Source organism: Cervus canadensis, chromosome 3 (assembly GCF_019320065.1).
Source record: "Cervus canadensis isolate Bull #8, Minnesota chromosome 3, ASM1932006v1, whole genome shotgun sequence".
Taxonomy (NCBI): domain Eukaryota; kingdom Metazoa; phylum Chordata; class Mammalia; order Artiodactyla; family Cervidae; genus Cervus; species Cervus canadensis.
Window position 1 is genome coordinate 83,162,115 of NC_057388.1, and position 24,714 is coordinate 83,186,828.

At 38.5% G+C, this 24,714-nt stretch overlaps 1 protein-coding gene across 1 annotated transcript in view; it reads right to left on the reverse strand.

The window, feature by feature from the left end:
* Nucleotides 1–24,714, reverse strand: part of IQUB (IQ motif and ubiquitin domain containing) — a 73,448-nt gene that overhangs the window by 18,162 nt on the left and 30,572 nt on the right. Inside the window, exons 8-9 of the mRNA XM_043463604.1 lie at nucleotides 11,216–11,391; nucleotides 825–995 (exon numbers count right to left, since the gene is read on the reverse strand). Coding sequence (XP_043319539.1) covers nucleotides 825–995; nucleotides 11,216–11,391 — 347 coding nt within the window. The remainder of the gene's footprint in view (nucleotides 1–824; nucleotides 996–11,215; nucleotides 11,392–24,714) is intronic.

The window sequence follows — 24,714 nt, forward strand, 5'->3', positions numbered from 1 at the left end:
ATGTGTATGTGGTTATGTTAGGTTAAATGTATTAAGATATGCACAACTTATCTTTTATGAGTCTGTCCTCTGACTCTTTTAATTAACCAGCTAATGGTCCTAATTACATCAGGTAAGAGGATTTCTACTGTACTCCCTACCTGAACTCTCTTTTTTCCAGTCTGGTCATTTTATTGCCCTCTAGAGATATCATGTTTATTTCCTACCTCTGAACCTACTGCTTCTCCTTCTCCTCCTAACTATCTCTAACTTCAAAGGCATAGTTACAAGACACACATCTCTGTAAAGGCAGCCAATAACCTAATTGAGTTCATGCCTTTGCTTTCAAGATGGGCAGTAATGTGAAAGAACTATGGAGACTGACCTTCCAATCAGAACCATTTACTCAACTACTTAATGTGCCTTAAATCAATAACTGATAAGGAAAAAGAAATAAAAATACTTATACAAATGCTGCTTTAAAATGGATAAAAATAAAATTTTCATCACAAGTGTCAGAATATATGGACAATAATTGCTGTTTTATTGAGCATTAATCTCATGCTATATATATATCTGCATTCATTTCAAAAAGAGACATTTATATTTAGGCTATTCACTGTGTGATATTTACATTAGTATGTATCATATAGTTTGAGAACTTTTAGATAAGTACTGATGCATAAACCATATTCTCCCCAAATTGTACCCAAATGATATATTGTTGACAAAATAAGATTAATAATTTATTATCTTTATAATTACTTAATAGAAAACATTTATTTTAGTATTCAATATTTTTACTGACAATGTGACACCCAAAAACTAAGAGAAAGTTAATGTACCTTTACTGTATGTTTAAGCGTTAAGAGTACATCCAGCCTCTCATCCTGAGAGACATTCTTCAGCATGATGCAGTTATAGATGTTCTGCAGCTCTCTGGCTCTGATGGTAAATTGTGTATCCAACTCAATTATTTTGCCATCAAATCTTCTCCACGTCTTTGGAGCTGAACACTTAAAAATAATATTATAACGATCAGTTAATTAAAGTTTCAAAAATAACTTTATTCCGTCTACTGTAAGTTAACCTTATCATCGGGTGATTTAGGAATAAAAAATATCACTAAAACTTTGTTGTTCAGTCACTAAGTCGGCTCTGACTAGAAAATTAATTAAAGAATTTGTAGACCACGGGAAAGTAAAACAATTTAGGGGAAAAAATATCAGAGAGCTTCAGTCTACAGAAGTGCAAATATTTTCTCAAGATTCAGAATTTGCTACTAATTTGTACTAACTAGTATGATCGCTGGGTTTCCCTGGTGGCTCAGTGGTAAAGGATCTGCCTGCTAATGTAGGAGATGCAGGAGGCTCAGGTCCGATCCCTGGGTCCGGAAGATGCCCTGGGGGAGGAAATGGCAACCCACACTAGTACTCATGCCTAGGAAATGCCATGGACAGAGCAGCCTGGTGGGCTACAGTCCACAGGGTTGCAAAAGGGTTGGATGCGACTGAGTGACTAAACAACAACAAAGTATGATGGTTAGCTTGATGGATTTCCCTTGGGAAAAGCATGCTATTTAGAACGCTAAAAAGATAACCTACTTGGTTCAATTATATTGAATTGGATGAATGTGCCTTGACAATTGAGAACAACCTTTGTGGAACAATTGTTACAATCCTCAAAGTGTTAGACCTACAACTACAGTGAAATGGAACTCAGTTATGGTTCTGTTTCCCATAAAAATAAATCCATAACAAGTTCACAGTTCTTTACAAAGCAGATGTCCACAGTAAAACATCTGTATTTAGCTACGTTAGCAGTGCTTTGGCCCCTGCCTCCCTGATGATCGGTAAGATTCTCACTTTCTATTTCCAGATCTGGCTTGGTGCATCTCAACCTAGCCCACCTCCTGAACTGAGGCTCAAAGATGGAGTTAATCTGCCCTGAAGCTCATACAGGCAGTCCTACTCTAAGAATTCAGAGACAGGAAATAGTGAGTCCTCAGCTGACTCAGGACACCAACAGAATATTTAGAGACTATGTTTGCCAGTGCTTTGGTTCCCTCCTGCCAAGACTACCAAAACTTTAAGAGAAGATTTGTTGACCTAGAAAGAGCACAGTGAAAACTCAGTGACTCTTCTACTTTAATGTATAAAGCTGCTGAGTTTCTTTCCCTGATTATAATTTATCAAAAAAGGCGACTATGTTGACCAGAACTTCTAGCCGTTCAATGCTGTATTTTTTGTAGACTGATAATTTGAGGCCTGGGAGACCTGTAGTTCAATTTATGCCATACTTGCAAGCATTTCAATCTCAGATTTGATACAGTTTAAAGCTTAAAGAGAAGCCCACATATTGGAACAAATCATCAGGAATGTAGAATAGCCAGATAGAGAAACTATACAAGCCTGTATTTATTTAGTATGACAACAGTATGAGGAATTCTTAGTTACAGCCTCAATTTACCTTTTTGTTTTTTACATTTCATATTAGCTCAATTACATTGAAAACTATCAAACTACTATTTAACAACAAATGTATTTGATATGTTTTCAAAGTAATGGCATCATTTTCTGATCAAAGGTAAAGTGGATGTTGTGCAGAGCTAGGAATCTTCATTAGAAACTTTAGATCCTCAGTTCTAGTTTTAATCTAGCAAATGAAAAGCTGCAGCTCTCTGATTAATTTCTATTTTTAGAGCATAAATCTAATATTAAATAATGTAAAGTTAATTATCAGACTGATAAATTAATAAGATTTATTAAGATTATAAGAGGGAAATAGCTCAATAAAAATATTTTATGATTTAATTAATATCACTTGGAAATTTTAAAAATATATTGTTTTCATGGATATACTCTTGTTTGGGGTAGATCTCAGAGTGTTATTGAAATCTAGTATTTATTGCAAAGCTCTTTTTGAAACTTCTAAGGAATAAGCAATCTTAGGATACATTTCATACAGTAATCTTCTAAAGTCTAAAGCCTTAATCTGCAGAGTTTTCCTCAGGGAAATGCTATTAAATGTAATTTCTTTTCTTTTCTTCCAGTAATGTGAACAATACCTTCAGCTCTGCAGGCTGATAAGTTATTTCATTTGTAATAATCCAAGTACAATAACCTTTTAATGAAATGCTTAGTTCATCTACTCTATTGTGCTTCTTCTTAGCTGTGGTATTGATTTAATTCTACCTTTCCTCCAAGTTCTTGGTCCCATCTAAGATACTACAATATAGTAATACCCTGTATTTTTCCAAAAATATTCAACATCAAATCCTTTCTACCCTTCAATTTTTAACATAAATCCTCTTTTTTGTAAAGATCCTTAACTACTGTGGTATGAAATCACTGAAATCACTATTATCCAAAGTTCTATTGTATTTGTTAAAAACAAACACACAAACACACACACAGTATATGCAGTATCTATATTTCAATAACTCAGGGCAATGCAATTTGGGTCCAAATAGTTCTATAATTATTTTGTTTGCTAATTCTATTTTCCTTACAGATTATAAGAAATAAATTTCTTATGTAGTTTTATGTATTTCACAGGGCCTACAATTTTCACTCATTCATTCAAGAAATATTTACTGTGTTTATTGTATATTATTCCATGTACTAGGTAGCAAGTAGATAAATTCCAACTTCATGAACTCCAATCTAATGGCATAGAAAAATTTAAAAATAATTGAAATAAAAGTTGATTATGCTTCTGACGCAGGTAAACAGGTAACTTCAAGTTGATATGAAGCACTTAACTGGTGAAAAGAAAATAATATTTAACATAAAACTGAAAAATAACTAAGAATTAGCCAGATTAAAAGTAAACTGAGTGATACAATCAAAGAGTCCTAGATTCGAAGTTTGAGTTCCCTAGTGTCAACACTGAAAAGATATTTTTTAAAAAAATCTTTTGGCAAAGTTGTTTTGATATTTGGATGTATTTCTGTCAACATGGATAACATGGTCTTCAGGTCTAAGCTTTTTTGATTTCAGTCTTTAAGGTAATTTTTTTATTACTCTGAGGCAGGAAAATGTCAACTTTGCTTACTTCTCTTTTCTATTTTTTTTTTTTAATTCTGTGGCTTTAATAACAGATGTACAATAGTCATGTTCTTAAATTGCTTCAGAAAACAAGAGCATAATAAATTCCATTTAGGTACCAACAGATGAGACAGCATAGATTCTGGAGGAGAGAAATGGAAGAACAGCAGGAAGACACACTCTGAGGACGGGAAGTGGGGAGATAACAAAAACCTTGAGAGCAGCAAGCTTCCACCAAAGAGAAGAAATGACTGCACCAAGAGAGCAGGTCTTTTCTTTCCCCTAAATTAATACTCCAGTCCCCCAGGGCACACATTAAGAGTAACACTAACTCCCAGAGCTACTGGGTAGTGATCAACTTTTCTTTTACACAGCTAAGGGATTCTGTTCATCCACAGAGGACACCCCTTGTACTGTGGTGCTGAGAGAGAGGAAAGAGCTGGTTGCATTTTCCCATCCCATTAGCTGCTGGCCACCTGAGTAAGGAGAAAAACAAAACTAAGTGACACAGTTAACACAGATTGCAGTTTTTCAGCTTGTGATTGTGAGACACGGTATGTGAATCAGAGAGATTCAAAGAAATAAATGGTCCTGACCCCAGGGAAAACCTCTTGCAGAAATTCAAATTCAAATTGTCTCTTTACACAGTTTCAGTAAGCAGCACCCAAGATATATTAGAAACTGTTGTATGATTTTTCTTTAAAATTTCTTGACCTGAATTTCTTCACCTCTGTCAATTTGCGAGTTTTTAACATCTGACAACCTATGGCTGTCAATGGGATAAAATTAGACTGTTTAAATAATGCTTCAAAAATCTTAAAGGGTTAAATAGATTAACCCTTTTACGGAGAATATAGGCTTAGTATAGAACCCCTAATAACTGATTAGTTCAGTGCTTTTATTGGACTAATTCAAAACAATAATCATTCATTACTCAAGAGAAATTGTGTCCTTGATAAAGTATAAACATTAATTCAATATACTACATAATACTTAGACACATTGAAATTAAACTAAAACCAAACCATAAAATATCATTTTCCAAAGTTATTTCCAAATTATAGGAAAGTAAATATTCTCTTTATATATCTATATATTATGGCATGAAATGTGGATCTTAAAATCCACATCATGGCCCTTGTTGTTAGTATTCACATTTCAAAACACTCTGACCTGGTCAAGCCTTAAGGATTAATTCAAGCTATTTTTTTCTTAGCAATCAAAAAAACCTGTAGAATAAGTTACTTCAAGTTTTATGAAATCAGTGCTGACTCCTCCTGAATACTTATTAGAGACATTGCCAGGCATGGGTAGGGTGGGGTGGGAAGAGGCAGACAGGCATGAAAAGGAAGAGAACTGGTATCGGAATTTATAACAAAGGACTAACCATAAAATCTACCTTAACTGTTTTCTACGATGTTCATTACAGCATCATATACAAAAAGGTAATTTAAATTAATTTTGTATTAGAGTAACAAAGATTTCACAGTTTACTATAGAGGTTAAAAGCAGGCCAAAAGCCACCATTAGTCAATATTTTTAGAGAATGGAGGAATTATGTTATCTCATCGAATGAGGACTGATTTCAAGTGTAGTTGTTCCAGTCCATGGTTGTATTTGTCTTGCCCTGTGTAACATTTTGGTCAAAACTGAGGAAAAATTCTCTTATATCCACTAAAACATCCATTTCTTCTGAGACTTAGCCTGGAGATTGGTGAGATTAAGTGGTTTATCAGCTGGGGTAACCATAGGTTCAGAACCCCAATTCTAAAACCTCCAACCCACAAAAAACCTTTTTTGTGATTTCTACAAGTTCTTGTGGCCAACATTTTCATTCTTTTTGCAATCTTCTGATCTTGCACCTTTGTGTGTTGCCCTGAATCAGTCTGGATTCTAAGGCCTAGTCATTTCTTTTGTTCTTTTTCCTCTTACTGAAAAAAAAGAAAGAAAGAATCCTCTTGCACTAAACACTTCTATTAGTTAGTGCTATAATTAATGAAATTACAGAAGCCACACTCTGCCCCACTGACCTCTAACGGTGTCTTCCCCTTCCTTCTCTCCAGCAACACTCAAGGACCTCAATGTTTCTGGCACGATTACCTGGCAATTCTTCCTATACTCAGGATCATTCAGGGTCTCAGATTTCACCCTTAAACTAATCAACATATTTACCAAACAAGAAAACAAAACAAATGACAACAAAATAATGTCTTCTTCACAGGAATTCTCAGGAATAAAATGTCCACATCTCATCTTTTTGGGAGAAATTTAAAGAACTTCTAGATCTGATAGAGTGCCTGATGAACTATGGACAGAGGTTCATGACATTGTACAGGAGACAGGAATCAAGACCATCCTCAAGAAAAAGAAATGCAAAAAAGCAAAATGACTATATGAGGAGGCCTTACAAATAGCTGTGTAAAGAAGGGAAGCAAAAAGCAAAGGAGAAAAGGAAAGATATACCCATTTGAATGCAGAGTTCCAAAGAATAGCAAGGAGAGATAAGAAAGCCTTCCTCAGTGATCAAAGCAAAGAAATAGAGGAAAACAACAAATGGGAAAGACTAGAGATCTCTTCAAGAAAATTAAGAGATACCAAGGGAACATTTCATGCAAAGATGGGCTCAATAAAGGACAGAAATGGTATGGACCTAATAGAAGTAGAAGATATTAAGAAGAGGTGGCAAGAATACACAGAAGAACTGTACAAAAAACATCTTCACAACCCAGATAATCACGATGCTGTGATCACTTACCTAGAGCCAGACATCCTGGAATGTGAAGTCAAGTGGGCCTTAGAGAGCATCACTACGAACAAAGCTAGTGGAGGTGATGGAATTCCAGTTGAGCTATTTCAAACCCTGAAAGGTGATGCTGTGAAAGTGCTGCACTCAATATGGCAGCAAATTTGGAAAACTCAGCAGTAGCCACAGCACTGGAAAAGGTCAGTTTTCATTCCAATCCCAAAGAAAGGTAACACCAAAGAATGCTCAAACTACTGCACAATTGCACTCATCTCACATGCTAGTAAAGTAATGCTCAAAATTCTCCAAGCCACGCTTCAGCAATATGTGAACTGTGAACTTCCATGTTCAAGTGGTTTTAGAAAAGGCAGAGGAACCAGAGATCAAATTGCCAACATCTCCTGGATCATCAAAAAAGCAAGAGAGTTCCAGAAAAACATCTATTTCTGCTTTATTGACTATGCCAAAGCCTTTGACTATGTGGATCACCATAACCTGTGGAAAATTCTGAAGGAGACGGGAATACCAGATCACCTGACCTGCCTCTTGAGAAATCTGTATGCAGGTCAGGAAGCAACAGTTAGAACAGGACATGGAACGACAGACTGGTCCCAAATAGGAAAAGGAGTGCGTCAATGCTGTATATTGTCACCCTGTTTGTTTAACTTATATGCAGAGTACATCATGAGAAATGCCGGGCTGTAAGAAGTGTAAGCTGGAATCAAGATTGCCAGGAGAAATATCAATAACCTCAGATATGCAGATGACACCACCCTTATGGCAGAAAGTGAAGAAGAACTAAAGAGCCTCTTGATGAAAGTGAAAGAGGAGAGTCAAAAAGTTGGCTTAAAGCTCAACATTCAGAAAACTAAGCTCATGGCATCTGGTCCCATCACCTCATGGCAAATAGATGGGGAAACAGTGGAAACAATGGCTGACTTTATTTTTCTGGGCTCTAAAATCACTGCAGATGGTGATTGCAGCCATGAAATTAAAAGACACGTACTCCTTGGAAGGAGAGTTATGACCAAGCTAGACAGCATATTAAAAAGCAGAGACATTACTTTGCCAACAAAGGTCCATCTAGTCAAGGCTATGGTTTTTCCAGTGGTCATGTATGGATGTGAGAATTGGACTATAAAGAAGGCTGAGCGCTGAAGAATTGATGCTTTTGAACTGTGGTGTTGGAGAAGACTCTTTAGAGTCCCTTGGAAACAGCAAGGAGATCCATCCAGTCCATCATAAAGGAGATCAGTCCTGGCTGTTCATTGGAAGGACTGATGTTGAAGCTGAGGCTCCAATACTTTGGCCACCTGATGCGAAGAAGAGCTGACTCATTTGAAAAGACCCTGATGCTGGGAAAGATTGAGGGCAGGAGGAGAAGGGGACGACAGAGGATGAGATGGTTGGATGGCATCATCGACTCATGGACATGGGTTTGGGCAGAATCTGAGAGTTGGTGATGGACAGGGAGGCCTGGCGTGCTGCGGTCCATGGAGCTGCAAGGAGTCGGAAACGAATGAGCGACTGAACTGAAACGGAAAGAACTTCTTAGCTATACTTGACAACAGAAGTAACCATCATCAACTTGCTCCAGAAGCACTTTTATATGTTGGGACTTGATCTCCCTCTGGACTCTCTATACTTCAAAACATGTTTAGAGATTTTGCTAGACATGAGGTTGGAATTTGGGGGTGGGGTGAGGGGTATAAAGGCATAATAAGAATAAACATTGTATAAGTATTTACAAGAAGAATTTAAAACAGCCAAAGGAAACAAAGCAGCAGATAAAGCACAAGCAGGAAATCCAGCACAAGGTTCAGTCCTAAACAAGGCAGGTAAGTGCCACCCTCTTCCCGGTCCACTGGCACCTCAGAGGCCTCCAGCTCCTTCTTGAGACCTGGGTTCATGCTGCCCTCTGACAGTTAACAATCAGATACATAAAGAACACAGTGCCCAGTGATGAAGTTGGATTCAACAAAAAGCAACTTGCTAAAAGGAATTATGTTTAGTTCAAAATATGACTCAGGAGAAGTGTGAATATTATGGCTTCCATACAGTAGGACTCATCGTTTCTAGAATGAAGATATTTAAGCATTTGAAATGATAGCATATACACTGCATATTTTCTTATGGTACCTGAAATATAAAATTACAAAAGCAGCATTTCTGTTCCTTATTTTTCCTCCCTACCTTCCTCCACAAGCACTTATTGATACTCTATGATGAGCACTGAGCTAGGATATGAGAATACGGAGATAAAAGATATAGCTCTTGCCTTAAGAAGTTCAGAATCCAGGAGGATTCAGACATAATCCTCATGATAAAACTGACCACTATGCACTAAGACAGAAGTGAAACAAAGTCTTATGAAGGTATATGCAAGCAAGTGTTCTAAGTCTCTTCTGTCCATGGGATTCTCCAGGCAAGAATACTGGAGTGGGTTGTCATTTCCTTCTCCAGGGCATCTTCCCAACCCCGGGATAGAACATGTGTCTCTTATGTCTCCTGCATTGGCAGATGGATTTTTCACTCTAGTGCCACTGGGGAAGCCCCTGAAGGTATACAGTACAGGCTAGAGTAAGAGAGTCAGGAGTCCTTTTTGGAAGCAGGGGTATCTGAGCTTGTTTTGAAGGTGAGTAGCTGGTTACTGAGGGAGGAAGGAAAGGATGCTACATGCAGAGGCCACAGCAGAAGCAAAAGCACTGGGAGCATGTGGTTTTTCTGTGAACGTGCAGCTGAGGGTAACTGGAACAGTCTGGCTGTGGTGCATGAGCAGGGATGATGGGATGGGTCAAGTGTGCCAAGAATTGACTAAAAAAGTCCTGTTCCCAGAGGGCAGGGGAGGAGCTGTGTGGGATGAGGTCCCTATGGCAGCAATATGGAAGATGGCGGAGGGAATTAGGAAGTGAACCTGGAGGTTGAAAGCCTCATTTGGGGACATAAAGGAATCCAGATGGGAAGGAAACCCAGATCCAATTAAATCAGTGTCCAGCTCTCACACCCAAGTTGAGACCTTCTCATGACAGCCTCCCAGGGAGAGAGAGGGAAGCAGGAAAGCTGAGGTGCTCCATAACATCTCCTCAGAAGCTTCCCACCCTCTCGAGTTCCAGCAGGTGCACAAGGCATTCCACCAAGACTCACGTTAGCTGCAGTTCAAGTCTTTGCCTACACAGCCTATTTGTAGACATGCAAGGTCATCAATGTGTCATGGCAGAGCCACCTGCCTCTAGGCAGTGGTAGGCAGTTTGTAAGGAAGAAGTAAAGAATTGAGGCAGTGATTAAACTAACAGAACAGAGAGGATGGTGGCTAAGTAGGACATCAAGAATAATGCCCAGGTTTCTGCCTGAAGTAATTTAAGTGCATGATGAAACATTCATGGAGATAAACTATGTGAGTGCTACAGAATAGGAGCCTCAGTTTGGAGGTGCGGGGATGAGGAATGGTAAGACGAGATGAAGCAGGGGTTGACATCTCAGCTTGAGTTGTACTGTGGGACATCCAAGGAGCAAGAGAGTAGGCAATTCAGTACGGGATTTGCAAGCTCCTAAGAGAGTTCTGGCCTGAAACTAGGGAGCTCCAGGATGCAGGTCGGAGTTAAAGCACAAGAAAAACTGAGATCAAACAGGAGCGTGTACAAGATGAGTAGGAGGCATTTATAATATCAAAAATTATGGTTTTTAAAAATAAATGTTCTCAAATAACAACAATCGCATAACTATTAGAATCATTACCGGCAAATATTTTAAAGAACTCCATCCCTTTTCTTCTTGTGGCTTGGATAGGCTTTTAATTGTTTGGAGAGATCAAGCTGATAAAAGGAAATTGGTCACTATGGCAACAGGCTGTGCAATATCAAAGAGGCAGTTTTACCACAAAAGGGTAATTACTTTAGTTTTTCCCTTAATTGTATGTTTTCATGGTTTTCAATAATCATATATCCTTTTGGTTAGAAATTTTCAGTCAGTTAATGACCTGATAAGCAAAAGCAGAAACACTAAGCCATAGCTCTTTGCCCAGGTGGCTTACTATGGGCACCACAGATCCATACATTCTGTGACTGCTATAGTCTACATTTCAGTGGGGTGTGCAATTCACCTAATTTCTATAGGCAGCCTAAGTCTAAATGAACAGTCACAAGGATGGTGTCTCCATGTTTTCCTTCAAGGCCAAAGCTCTTTTGTTAAGAACATGTTAATTTCATGTTACTTATCAATCATTATTCTAGGCTGCAGTGAAATTCTAAAGCTGTATAAGAAAAGAAGAAAATTTATACAAAATTTCAATAATTTCAAAATTATACAAAATTTCAAAAATTATGTCACCAAAAATACTAAACAAAACTCATGAAAATTCTTACAATGTAATTGTCTTCTTTAGTTCATTATTCTATATTTTTAAACTCAGGACACATTCATATTTAAATAATGTTACTTCACTAACCTTATCCAAAAAACTTTGTATCTCTGCTTCCTGGTTCTCTGTGTAAGTGATACATCTGTGTCTCCCAATGGAAGCAATTATCTGCGTCTCTTTTTCCAGAAGTTCACACAAAGCAGCTTTCCTTTCAGCTCCAGTGAAAGACCTGTTAATGCGTGTGAGTTCTTCTTGTCGCCAGACTACAGGGATAACATGAAAGACTCTTGAGTTTTTAAACACCCACATCTTTACAGAGCATTTTTTACTATCACATCCTCACAAGCAGTATTTTATTTTTATATCAACTTAAATAAAATTATACACAAATAGCATCACTCATATTGTACACCTGATACATGAAAAAACAGGACGAAATGGAAGCTGAGACAAAGCAATAAAAGTAGGGTCAAGCAAACAGAAGCCGTAAGACAGCAGCACAGATGATGCCAGATTATGCCTCCAGGTAAGCACACACACCCCCAGTATTGGGAAAAAGACGGCCTGGATTTAAAGCAGCCATGAATGCGTCCTGCTCAGCTTCCCTCTAAGAGAACGACTGTAGCTAGGAGGCCAGGTGGCTGACAGCACCAGCTACGGCATTTCAGATCTGCAACCATGTTGGGGCAGAGGCCAACTCTTCTCACGAAGCTGTCAGTCAAAAAGAAAGAACCGCGGGAGAAGAAGGGCCTGGCCATGGCTGCCTAACAGTGGCCTCCTCTGTGGCCAGTTATTATATCGGAGCTGACCACCTGGCTGGCTCAGACTGCCTCAGAGTTCTGTCTGTCTGAGGATCACCATCCCGCATCCTTCCTCATTCCCTCTCTCAACTTTCACACGTGTCAACTCATATCTCAATCTGAAGACTCTGTCTTTCCCTGCTCTCCCTTCCCTTTATCTTTACTTCAAACTCCATCCTGGTGTCTGCTTCTGCCAGCACCCAAATTGACAGTTTTATGTAGAATTGTTGACTTCAATTGTTTTCTTCATTACTAGCACTTTTAGTACCATTTTCCATCTCTTTACAAAATCCTAATTGTATCAGCAAATGTTATAAAATAATTACATTTACACCTAACTCAAACCAATGAATTAAGTTAAAATAATATTTACAACATTTTAAAGTGTGGGTTTGAGGACTTCCCTGGTGGCTCACTAAGTAAAAAGCAAACCTGCAAAGCAGGGTTTGATCCCTGGGTTAGAAAGATTCCCTGGAGAAGGAAATGGCAACCCACTGCAGTATTCTTGCCTGGGAAATCCCATGGATAGATACTTTGGTGGGCTATAGTTCATGGGGACACAAGAGTTGGACATGACTTAGCGTTGGACACCACCAAAGAGTTGTTGTTGTTATCCAGTCCCTCAGTTGTGTACGATTTTTTGCAACCACATGGACTGCAGCACGCCAGGCTTCCCTGTCCTTCACCATCTCCCAGAGTTTGCTAAAACTCATGTTCATTGAGTTGGTGATACCATCCAATTATCTCATCCTCTGTCGTCCCCTTCTCCTCCAGCCCTCAATCTTTCCTAACATCAGGGTCTTTTCAAATGAGTCAGTTCTTCACATCAGGTGACTGAAGTATTGGAGCTTCAGCTTCAGCATGTCCTTCCAATGAATATTCAGAGTTGATTTCCTTTAGGATTGACTGGTTTGATCTCCTTGCCGTACAAGGGACTCCAAGAGTCTTCAATACCACAGTTCAAAGGCATCAATTCTTCAGCATCTGTTTCTTTATGGTCCACCTCTCATATCCATACATGACTAACAGAAAAACCATAGCTTTGACTATACTTTGTTGGCAAAATAATGTCTCTGCTTTTTAATACACTGTCTAGGTTTGTCATACCTTTTCTTCCAAGGAGCAAGCGTCTTTTAATTTCATGGCTGCAGTCACCATCTGCAGTGATTTTGGAGCCCCTCCAAAATAAAGTCTCTCACTGTTTCCCCATCTATTTGCCATGAAGTGATGGGACCGGATGCCATGATCTTAGTTTTCTGAATGTTGAGCTTTAAGCCAGCTTCTTCACTCTCCTCTTTCATCTTCATCAAAAGACTCTTTAGTTCCTTTTTGCTTTCTGCCAAAGGATGGTGTCATCTGCATATTTGTGGTTATTAATATTTCTCCCTGCAATCTTAATTCCACCTTGTGCTTCATCCAGCCCAGCATTTCACGTGATGTACTCTTCATGTAAGTTAAATTAGTAGGGTGACAATATACAGCCTTGACGTACTCCTTTCCCAATGTGGAACCAGTCTGTTGTTCCACGTCTGGTTCTAACTGTTGCTTCTTGACCTGCATACGGGTTTCTCAGGAGGCAGGTAAGGTGGTCCAGTATTCCCATCTCTTTAAGAATGTTTCACAGTTTGTTATGATCCACACATTCAAAATCTTTAGCTTAGTCAGTGAAGCAGAAGTAGGTGTTTTTCTGGAATTCTCTTGCTTTCCCTATGATCCAGTAGACGTTGGCAATTTGCTCTCTGGTTCCTCTGCCATGTCTAAATCCAGCTTGTACACTGGGAAGTTCTTGGTGCACATACTGTTGAAGCCTAACTTGAAGGATTTTGAGCATTACCTTGTTAGCATGTGAAAAGAGTGCAACTGTAAAGTAGTTTGAACATTCCTTGGCATTGCCCTTCTTTGGTATTGGAATGAAAACTGACCTTTTCTAGTCCTGTGGCCACTGCTCAGTTTTCCAAATTTGCTGGCATATTGAGTGCAGCACTTTAACAGCATCATCTTTTCAAATTTAAAATAACTCAACTAGAATTCCATAACCTCCACCAGCTTTGTTCATAGTGATGGTTACTATCAATAAAAAATGTGTTGCGCACTACAAAGTGTTGGTTACTATCAACAAAGAATGTGTTGCACACTATAATATATAAGATAGATAATCAACAAGGACCTACTGCATAGCAGAGGTAACTGAACTCAGTACTCTATAGTAACCTATAGTGGAAAAGAATCTGAAAAAGAACATATGTGTGTGTGTGTATAAATCACTTTGCTGTATACCTGAAACTCACACAACTTTGCTTCCCTGGTAGCTCAGTTGGTAAAGAATCTGCCTGCAATGCAGGAGACCCTGGTTCAATTCCTGGGTTGGGAAGGTCTGCTGGATAAGGGAGAGGCTACCCACTCCAGTATTCTTGGGCTTCCCCTGTGGCTCAGCTGGTAAAGAAGCTGCCTGCAATGTGGGAGACCTGGGTTCGATGCCTGGGTTGGGAAGATTCCCCTGGAGAAGGGAAAGGCTACCCACTCAGACATGACTGAGCGACTTTCATATAACATTGTGAATCAATTATACTCCAATATAAAAAAATTTTTAAAAAGAATGTGTTACTCTAAAAGCAAATCATAAAATGCCAGAGAATAGCATTTTTATAAACTTAATTTACCTAAAGATTATGCTACATTCTTAAAATTAACCAGAGAAAATACAGAGTACTAGATCCTACCCCAAACTTAAACAAATCAAAATTTCTGGGCTCAGATATATTTATTTTAACAAGCACTACATTCATGTCTTATACATGCTAAATTTGGGGAAAAAACTGTTTTATATCCAACATTGCAAACAATGTCAAAATTACATTAAAGGAAAAACAGTGTTGGAAAGAACCTTAGAAATTACACAGTTCAACACTCGTCCCCATTTAAGATGGATTCTCCTCCTAGCAGTGTGGACAGATTTCATTTGCTCACCCTGGTCCCAGTCCTAGCCTGTGAGGCAAAACATAGTCAGTCTACTCTGCATGACATGGCACCAGAGATAACTGTCACAGTACACTTAGATTTTCTCTTTTCCAGACAAAAGCTTTTCCCTTTCTTAAACCGTATATAATTTGACATAATTTCATGTCCCATCCAGGTCTAGTTCTTTTTTAATATATGACATGCCAAGTTTCTGACAAGATGAAGGTTTGTATACAGACTGCTAGCTGCCCTCTCCTACGTTCTTCTAGAAATGATACAAGAAATATGAAATAGGGGGAGGAGAAGGAGAGACTGGAATCAATACTAGAAATCAGAGAGAGGTGTGATCCATGTGGTAGAAACTTTCAGGGAAGTTCTTTAAGACACAGTTTCAGCTACCACTGGAAGACACTCAAGAAGGCACAAGTGTCGTCCCTCAAACAGCTGCTGTCTCATCTCAGAAAGTGAATGCTCTAGCAGAAGGTAGTAAACCTTAATTCAAGGGACTCAGAACTAGAGAAAAGGGTGGGCTATAAATCCATTTGATAGTTAACCTCTTTTAAGAACATCTTTGGCAAACTTTAAGAAGGAATAAAAAAAGAATGCTTACATTTCAGATCATTGCAGAAAATATCAACAATCATAAATGTTTGTGCAGAAAAAGACCAAAAAATTAGAAACAAAAAGCATAAAGCAAGATGACAGAAGCAAAATCAGACATAATGATTACATTTAAAAAATATGAAATGGCTCAATTTTTGACTGAAAATAAAATGTTATATTTTTTAAAAAATCCAATGACATAATATTTTCCAAAGGTACACTTAAAGTGATGCCAAAGACTAAGGTCAAGCACAAAAGGATGATAAATATGAACAACAACAAAAAAACAGATGCAGCAATATTAATATTTTGAAAATAGGAGGGAAAAGACTAAAAATTCAAACCTTGGAGTAGAAGATAATTTTATGATGAAAGGTATGACTTTCATCAGTTTTATGATGACTGTCATGAATATTTATACTGAAAATCACAGCCCATCAAGCCATATAAAGCAAAACTTCTATCAGTTATAAACACTACTATGGTGAGTATATTTTATTTTATATAAACAAACAATGCAAATGAGTTAATCTATGAGAGTCAAGTAAAGAATTAAAAATCAAATTGCCACAGTATGATTAACAAGTTGAAATTAATATACATCAAGCTCTAAACATCAAAGATGAAAGTGTATCTTATTTTCAAAGCTCTATGAAACATTTATATAAATTTAAATAAATTCTATAAATTTAACTAAATTTAAAGAAAATCAACCCTGAATATTAATTAAGTTTATATAAATCTAAATGAATTCTATACATTTAAAGGAAATCAACCTTGAATATTCATTAGAAGGACTGATGCTGAAGCTCCAATACTTTGGCCACCTGATGTGAAGAGCCAACTCACTGGAGAAGACCCTGATGCTGGGAAAGACTGATGTCAGGAGAAGGGGACAACAGAGGATGAGATGGTTGGATAACATCATCAACACTGGATATGAGTTTGAGCAAACTCCAGGAGACAGTGAAGGACAGGGAAGTCTGGTGTGCTGCAGTCCAAAGGGTTGCAAAGAGTCAGACATGACTCTGAACAACAAGAAGAAATAAATTCTAGGAGTAGGAATGGAAGAAAACATAAACCCCCCAAATCAGAAATGACAAAGACTGCATTTTTTGACACAGTGCAATTCAACTACAATTAATAACAAAGTTTAAAAAAGAAATATATTTCTATCTACTTAGAAATGTAAGAAATTCTATCAAAAATAATACTTAATCAAAAAAGGTATGATTATCAACCATTATGGAAATAAAGGGGCTTCTCTGGTGGCTTAGACAGTAAAGAATCTGCCTACAAAACAGAAGACCCAGGTTGGATCCTTGGGTTAGGAAGATTCCCTGGAGAAGGGATGGCTACCCACTTCAGTATTCTTGCCTGGAGAAATCTGAGGCGATAATTTTTTTTTTTTTAAAAAAGCACTATATATCACAATGCATGGGATGAAACAAAAATTGCAGTAAGGTCAATTTGGGAGGATTTTATATAAGTAAGCCTCAAATTTAAATCAGGCTTCCCCAGTGGTTCAGATGATAAAGAATCCACCTGCAATGTGGAAGATCCCCTGGAGGAGGGCATGGCAGCCCACTCCAGTATTCTTGCCTGGAGAATCCCATGGACAGAGGAGCTTGATGGGCTACAGAGTTGGACATGACTGAGCAACGAAGCACAGCACAAACTTAAATCAGGTACCTGAATGCTGTGTACTGGGGCAGGGAGGATGGTGAGAGTCAATTCATAGGCAGGCTGATAAGAAGTCTGGGGGTCCCCAAGGACAGAGCGGGTCTGGGGTTCTCAAGGAGGAGACAGGGGTCTGGAATTCTCAAGCAGGAGGAAAGGAGGAACTTTTTTTTTTTTTCTCTACATTTCTTAGTCTTAGTCACAAAAACTTTTTTCTTTAATCCCTGAAATGATGATTACACAACAAACAACTCAGTTTAAACTCTGTACTAAGGATTATATAACAACAATGTATCCTGCTTGAGGACAGTTTCTCCTTCCTGAAAACCTTCTGGCTAACCCTGTTATCTTAAAATGTAAATTATGGGAGTGGGTCTAGTAAGATCTTTACAACCTCCAGACATTCTTTTGATTTATTGCAATAACTAATTTAAAAAGTATATAACCCCCTTGCTAACACTAGCGAGGGGGGCAGTCTCCATCCCTCTTCTGATGTCTATGTCAGAAGCTTTCCCTGTCCCCTTTTTATATTTTAATAAAACTCTGCTATACAAAAGCTCTTGAGTGATCAAGCCTGGTCCCTGGCCCGGTTTTTGTCAGTTAAATCACAAGCCTTCTCTGGAAGGTCATGTCTTCTGGGCATGCCTCCCATTCTCCATGATTATTCAGAGATAACAGGGTGGCTTTGATCCCCTGGGGCATACATTCAGATGGGGAACTTAAAATCATTTAAGCCATGTTTGTTCTCTGTTCAAAACAAAAGTAGAAATGGTGACCTACTGTTCTTTATTCCAAAAAAATATTCCACGAAGTCACTCTAGTTTTTGACATTTATGAGTCCTTTACAATGGGAACTTATTAGTTGCTTTACTAGTGGAAAGCCATATTTACTTAATTAGCATGCAATTCTTTCCATTTACATAAAGATGATTTATTACTTTATTGTCAGAATGATGAAGCTTCAGAATTGCATGAACTGCACTCTGGCCATGGATTCAAACCTATTTTTTCTCTGAACTTCAAAAACCTAGTTCCCTTGTTATAGCCACGCTTTCTGGGAAACAAACTCACTCAGAAGGACAATGCAGATTTATTACACCGGCGGGCCCAAGGCAGAGTCTCCTCTTAGCCAAGGGCCCCGACCAGCATTTGTGAAAATCTTTTATACCCCTTGTATACCCTATGTCCAAACCCACCAGCCCAAATCCCTTGAGGCTTACAAAGGAAGGGTAAATACAATCACAATAACCCCATCATTCACGTGTTATGTGTTCAAACAGTTAATAATCAATAAGCCTGTAGTTACACTCCGATAGATACTGTCCGGAGGCAGGGGTGATTAGTATCTGTTTTCTCTTAGGCTTTGAGTAACCAGGATGTGATCTTCAAGATTCCCCTGCCCAGAGGGGGTCTTATCCTTCCATTGTCATTCCCACAGGCGCTAAGCACAGAGTTCAGAGTCCATTGGAGAGGTGGCCTAGCACGATCAACACGGACAGGCCTGAGATGGAGTCCAGGCCCTATGAATTCCTTCTTCACCCTGATCTGGTATTATACTTGCCCAAATCCTATCACTTCCTTGCCAATTCAAAATACTCAACAGTAATTTTGGAACAATTACTATCTGAAAGGAACTATATAAGGTTTGATGGTACAAAAGTGAGAAAGGCATAATGCCTTCTCAAAGAAGCGAACATGTCTCTTTGCCTGTCCCTAGTTGGACAGACCACAAAACCCTTCCACTGGGACAGAATTTTTGCTTTTCATTTCAGTTATCTTTACCCAAAAGCTTATCATTTTTCATCATTAGGTTTAAAGACTTGCTTTGGGTAAATGTCCTTTGACATAAGTTTGCTTCCTCTTACATTCTATTACATATAATTCAATCAAGTAAAACGGGTACTCTTCAGTTCTTATATTCCAAGCATGATTATTACTCACTTGTTGCACTGCAGGGTTATTTCAGAATACATTACATTTATATATAATTTACATAATTAGAATCTACATTTTCCTTTCATTAAAATTTTAGGTTTACTTTTAACACTAGGCTGCATCAAAAGGTAAGTATCTGAAGCCATAAGTATTGTTTCTGCCCTCTTCTGTAATAACCACTAACTTTCATGATATCCAGTTTACAGTTTTGTCAGATTATTTCTTCCTCCTCTCAAATTTCGACTTGAAATCATCCTGCTAAGGTCAAAGACTTGTCAGTCATGCTCTTTATAAGAATCTATTCTGTCCTTTACCAGAAATACATTATTCAGACACTGTACAGCTTGGTCTATTTAAAAGAGGATTTGTGAATTTAAAAGCTAAATTGTATTCAGCAAAAGGGTTGTAAATTTAAGAACTAAATGATGTTATGAAAGTCCAGAAAATCCATGATTGATGAGTATACCATTTAAGAGTAGTTTTACCAACCAAAAATTTTAAAATTTGACAATATCTATATACTAAAAGGCAGTATATGAATAAAGATGAAAATTGCTTGCTTGTGGAAATAATAATTGAAAATATTTACCTCATGGGATTATATTGATGTTCCCAGAAAGCAAATAAAAATTGAATGATATTAGTAAGCATATTTTACTTCCTAGTTTTACATTAGAAATTTTTGGTACTGGTAATAAATTTAAGCCACTAGAATATTATTTAAACTATTTTGCCAACCTCAAAAAGCAATATACTGGTCAGTTAGATTAACTAGGTGAATCTATACCTATATATATGTGTTTTCAAACACTTTTATATCCATATATATTCAGATTTTACATTTTGTTTAAATTATTAGTATGACTTTAAAAAAAGAAACAACCCAATGAGGCTAATTAGAACTATGAAAATAACCTTATTTCCAATAAAATTCTCTATTAGATGAACAACCTCCATGTAAAGGTTAAAACCTGGTGTCAGAAAAATACTATGACTCAAATACCAATAAGGAACAGAAAAACACAGGAACCAGGAACAGCTATAAAAAGCTGATTTTATAACTGATTTGACAGTTTCTAGAACTATACACAAAAGACAATGAGAAAGATGAGAGTCTTCCTACTCTCATAAAATATATGCTCCCTGGGAATGATAAGAAAAGCAAACAAAAAAAAAAATTGGAATCCTGCATTAGTTTCCTAGGGCTGTCATAACAAAGTACCACAGTCTGGGTGGCTTAAAGAATAGAAATTTATTTTCTCCGAGTTCTGAGGGATAGGAGCTCAAGATCAAGATCAGTTTCTCCTGAGGGTCTCTCTCCTGGGCTGGAAAAGGGGCACCTTCCTCCAGTGTCTTATCACAGTTTTCTCTCTGGGCAAGTGTGTCCTTATGGCCTCTTCTTAAAGTCATATTGGATCCGTATCCCATATGACCCCACTTTTTCTTCATTACTTCTTTAAAGAACCTATCTCCAAATACTGTAACATTCTGAGGACTGAAGTTAGAGCTTCAACGTTTGAATTTGAGGGGAACACAATGCAGCCCATAACAGACATCAGCAATCTCCAGTATTCTTAAAGAAAAAGATATTAAAGCAACTGGTTCATTTGAAAGAAGACAATTATCTTCCCGGGTCTCAAGTTCAACTATAAAATGAAAGCACAGTAATAAAATACAAAGTCCATACACATTCTAAACTTTCTGAGATAGAATAAACTTGCTATTTCCAAACAAGAAACAGCAGAACATACAATATTGTCCCCATCACTAGCAATTTCTATGCATTTGCTTTTAAAATTCTCACGACAGACTGGAACCCTGAATGGAAAGAACCTAGAAAGAGTTATACTGAATCCCAGGCTCAGATCGGTCAATGGATAGAGCCCAGGGAGTCGCCAGAGGCTAGAAGTCAAGAGACCTTGAGATTAAGAGGTAATAATTAAAAGAGAGAACACCATTAGCACAAGTTAAACAAAACAAAGGGTCACTTCAGTTCAGTTCAGTTGCTCAGTTGTGTCCAACTCTTTGCAACCCCATGGACTGCACCACGCCAGGCCTGTCCATCACCAACTCCCAGAGTTTACCCAAACTCATGTCCATTGAGTTGGTGATGCCATCCAGCCATCTCCCTCTGTCGTCCCCTTCTCCTCCTGTCCTCAATCTTTCCCAGCATCACAGTCTTTTCAAATGAGTCAGCTCTTCACATCAGGTGGCCAAATACTGGAGTTTCAGCTTCAGCATCAGTCCTTCCAATGAACAGTCAGGACTGATCTCCTTTAGGATGGACTGGTTGGATCTCCTTGCAATCCAAGGGACTCTCAAGAGTCTTCTCCAACACCATAGTTCAAAAGCATCAATTCTTCGGCGCTCAGCTTTCTTTATAGTCCAACTCTCTTTATAGTCTCTCTCTTTATAGACCAACATCCATACATGACCACTGGAAAAACCATAGCCTTGACTAGATGGACCTTTGTTGACAAAGTAATGTCTCTGCTTCTTAATGTGCTGTTTAGGTTGCTCATAGCTTTTCTTCCAAGGAATAAGTGTCTTTCAATTTCATGGCTGCAATCACCATCTGCAGTGATTTTGGAGCCCAAAATAATAAACTCAGCCACTGTTTCCACTGTTTCCCCATCTATTTGCCATGAGGTGATGGGACCAGATGCCATGAGCTTAGTTTTCTGAATGTTAAGCCAACTTTTTCACTCTCCTCTTTCACTTTCATCAAGAGGCGCTTTAGTTCTTCTTCACTTTCTGCCATAAAGGTGGTGTCATCTGCAAATCTGAGGTAATTGATATTTCTCCCAGCAATCTTGATTCCAGCTTGTGCTTCATCCAGCCCAGCGTTTCTCATGATGTACTCTGCATAGAAGTTAAATAAGCAGGGTGACAATATACAGCCTTGACGTACTGCTCTCCCTATTTGGAACCAGTCTGTTGTTTCGTGTCCAGTTCTAACTGTTGCTTCCTGACCTGCATACAGATTTTGCAAGAGGCAGGTCAGGTGGTCTGGTAGTCCTATCTCTTGAAGAATTTTCCACAGTTTGTTGTGATCCACATAGTCAAAAGACTTTAGCATAATCAATAAAGCAGAAATAGATGTTTTTCTGGAACTCTCTTGCTTTTTCAATGATCCAGGAGATGTTGGCAATTTGATCACTTGTTCCTCTGCCTTTTCTAAAACCAGCTTGAACATCTGGAAGTTCACGGTTCACGTATTGCTGAAGCGTGGCTTGGAGAATTTTGAGCATTTCTTTACTAGTGTGTGAGATGAGTGCAATTGGGAGGTAGTTTGAGCATTCTTTGGCATTGCCTTTCTTTAGGATTGAAATGAAAACTGACCTTTTCCAGTCCTGTGGCCACTACTGAGTTTTCCAGATTTGCTGGCATATTGAGTGCAGCACTTTGACAGCATCATCATTTAGGATTTGAAATAGCTCAACTGGAATTCCATCACCTCCACTAGCTTTGTTCGTAGTGATGCTTCCTAAGGCCTACTTGACTTCACATTTCAGGATGTCTGGCTCTAGGTGAATGATCACACCACCGTGATTATTTGGGTCATGAAGATCTTTTTTGTATAGTTCTTCTGTGTATTCTTGCCACCTCTTCTTAATATCCTCTGCTTCTATTAGGTCCATACCATTTCTGTCCTTTATTGAGCCCATCTTTGCATGAAATGTTCCCTTGGTATCTCTAATTTTCTTGAAGAGATCGCTAGTCTTTCCCATTCTATCATGTTCCTCTATTTTTTTGCACTGATCACTGAAGGCTTTCTTATCTCTCCCTGCTATTCTTTGGAACTCTGCATTCAAATGGGTATTTCTTTCCTTGTCTCCTTTGCCTTTTGCTTCTCTTCTTTTCACAGCTATTTGTAAGGCCTCCTCAGACAGCCATTTTGCTTTTTTGCATCTCTTTTCCTTGGGGATGGTCTTGATCCCTATCTCCTGTACAAAGTTACAAACCTCCGCCCATAGTTCATCAGGCACTCTGTCTATCAGATCCCTTAAATCTATTTCTCACTTCTACTGTATAATCATAAGGGATTTTATTCAGGTCATACCTGAATGGTCTAGTGGTTTTCCCTACTTTCTTCAATTTAAGTCTGAATTTGGCAATAAGGAGTTCATGATCTGAGCCACAGTCAGCTCCCGGTCTTGTTTTTGCTGACTGTATACAGCTTCTCCATCTTTGGCTGCAAAAAATATAATCAATCTGATTTCGGCATTGGCCATCTGGTGATGTCCATGTGTAGAGTCTTCTCTTGTGTTGTTGGAAGAGGGTGTTTGCTATGACCAGTGCATTCTCTTGGAAAAACTCTATTAGCCTTTGTGCTGCTTCATCCTGTACTCCAAGGCCAAATTTGCCTGTTACTCCAGGTGTTTCTTGACTTCAGACTTTTGCATTCCAGTCCCCTGTAATGAAAAGGACATCTCTTTTGGGTGTTAGTTCTATAAGGTCTTGCAGGTCTTCATAGAATCCTTGAACTTCAGCTTCTTCAGCATTACTGGTCAGGGCATAGACTTGGATTACCCTTATACTGAATGGTTTGCCTTGGAAATGAACAGCGATCATTCTGTCGTTTTTGAGATTGTATCCAAGTACTGCATTTCGGACTCTTTTGTTGACTATGATGGCTACTCCATTTCTTCTAAGGGATTCCTGCCCACAGTAGTAGATATAATGGTCATCTGAGTTAAATTCACCCATTCCAGTCCATCTTAGTTCAATGATTCCTAGAATGTTGATGTTCACTCTTCCATCTCCTGTTTGACCACTTCCAACTTGTCTTGATTCATGGACCTAACATCCCAGGTTCCTATGCAGTATTGCTCTTTACAGCTTTGGACCTTGCTTCTATCACCAAAGGGTAGAAGAATCAATTCAACAAACATTGCCTAGACCGAATAAGCAAGGTCCTATCTGATGCCCTAAAGTACGGACATGGGCAGTTAAGAGAACAGTATGTACAGAGAATCACAGGGCAAGGAAAAGAACTCTGAGCACAAGCCATGCTGTCAATTTCCTCAGGATGAGGTCTACAAGTCTGAGATAACAGTGACAGTTCAGATAACAAAAGAAGTCACCCTCAACGTGCTGCTGCTGCCAAGTCACTTCAGTCGTGGCCGACTCTGTGTGACACCATAGACGGCAGCCCATCTATGGGCTCCGCCGTCCCTGGGATTCTCCAGGCAAGAACACTGGAGTGGGTTGCCGTTTCCTTCTCGAGTGCATGAAAGTGAAAAGTGAAGGTGAAGTCGCTCAGTCGTGTCTGACTCTGTGTGACCCCATAGACGGCAGCCCACCAGGCTCCTTTGTCCATGGGATTTTCCAGGCAAGAGTACTGGAGTGGGGTGTCATCACCTTCTCCACAACATACTGCTATATATTAAAAAAAAAGACATAAAAATCAAACGTTGCCAGGAGATAGTCTTGTCTTTGATATAGCATATTATCTTACATAGTTAAAATCATTCTCCTAAATTGACTTATTTTGCTTTTATTACTGAAGAACAGGTTATCTGGAGAAAAAGTTAAGCTTTGTTATCAGTTTTACAAAACTATGCAATTATTACTATGAACCACAAGAGGGCAACAGTTTCAAAGACC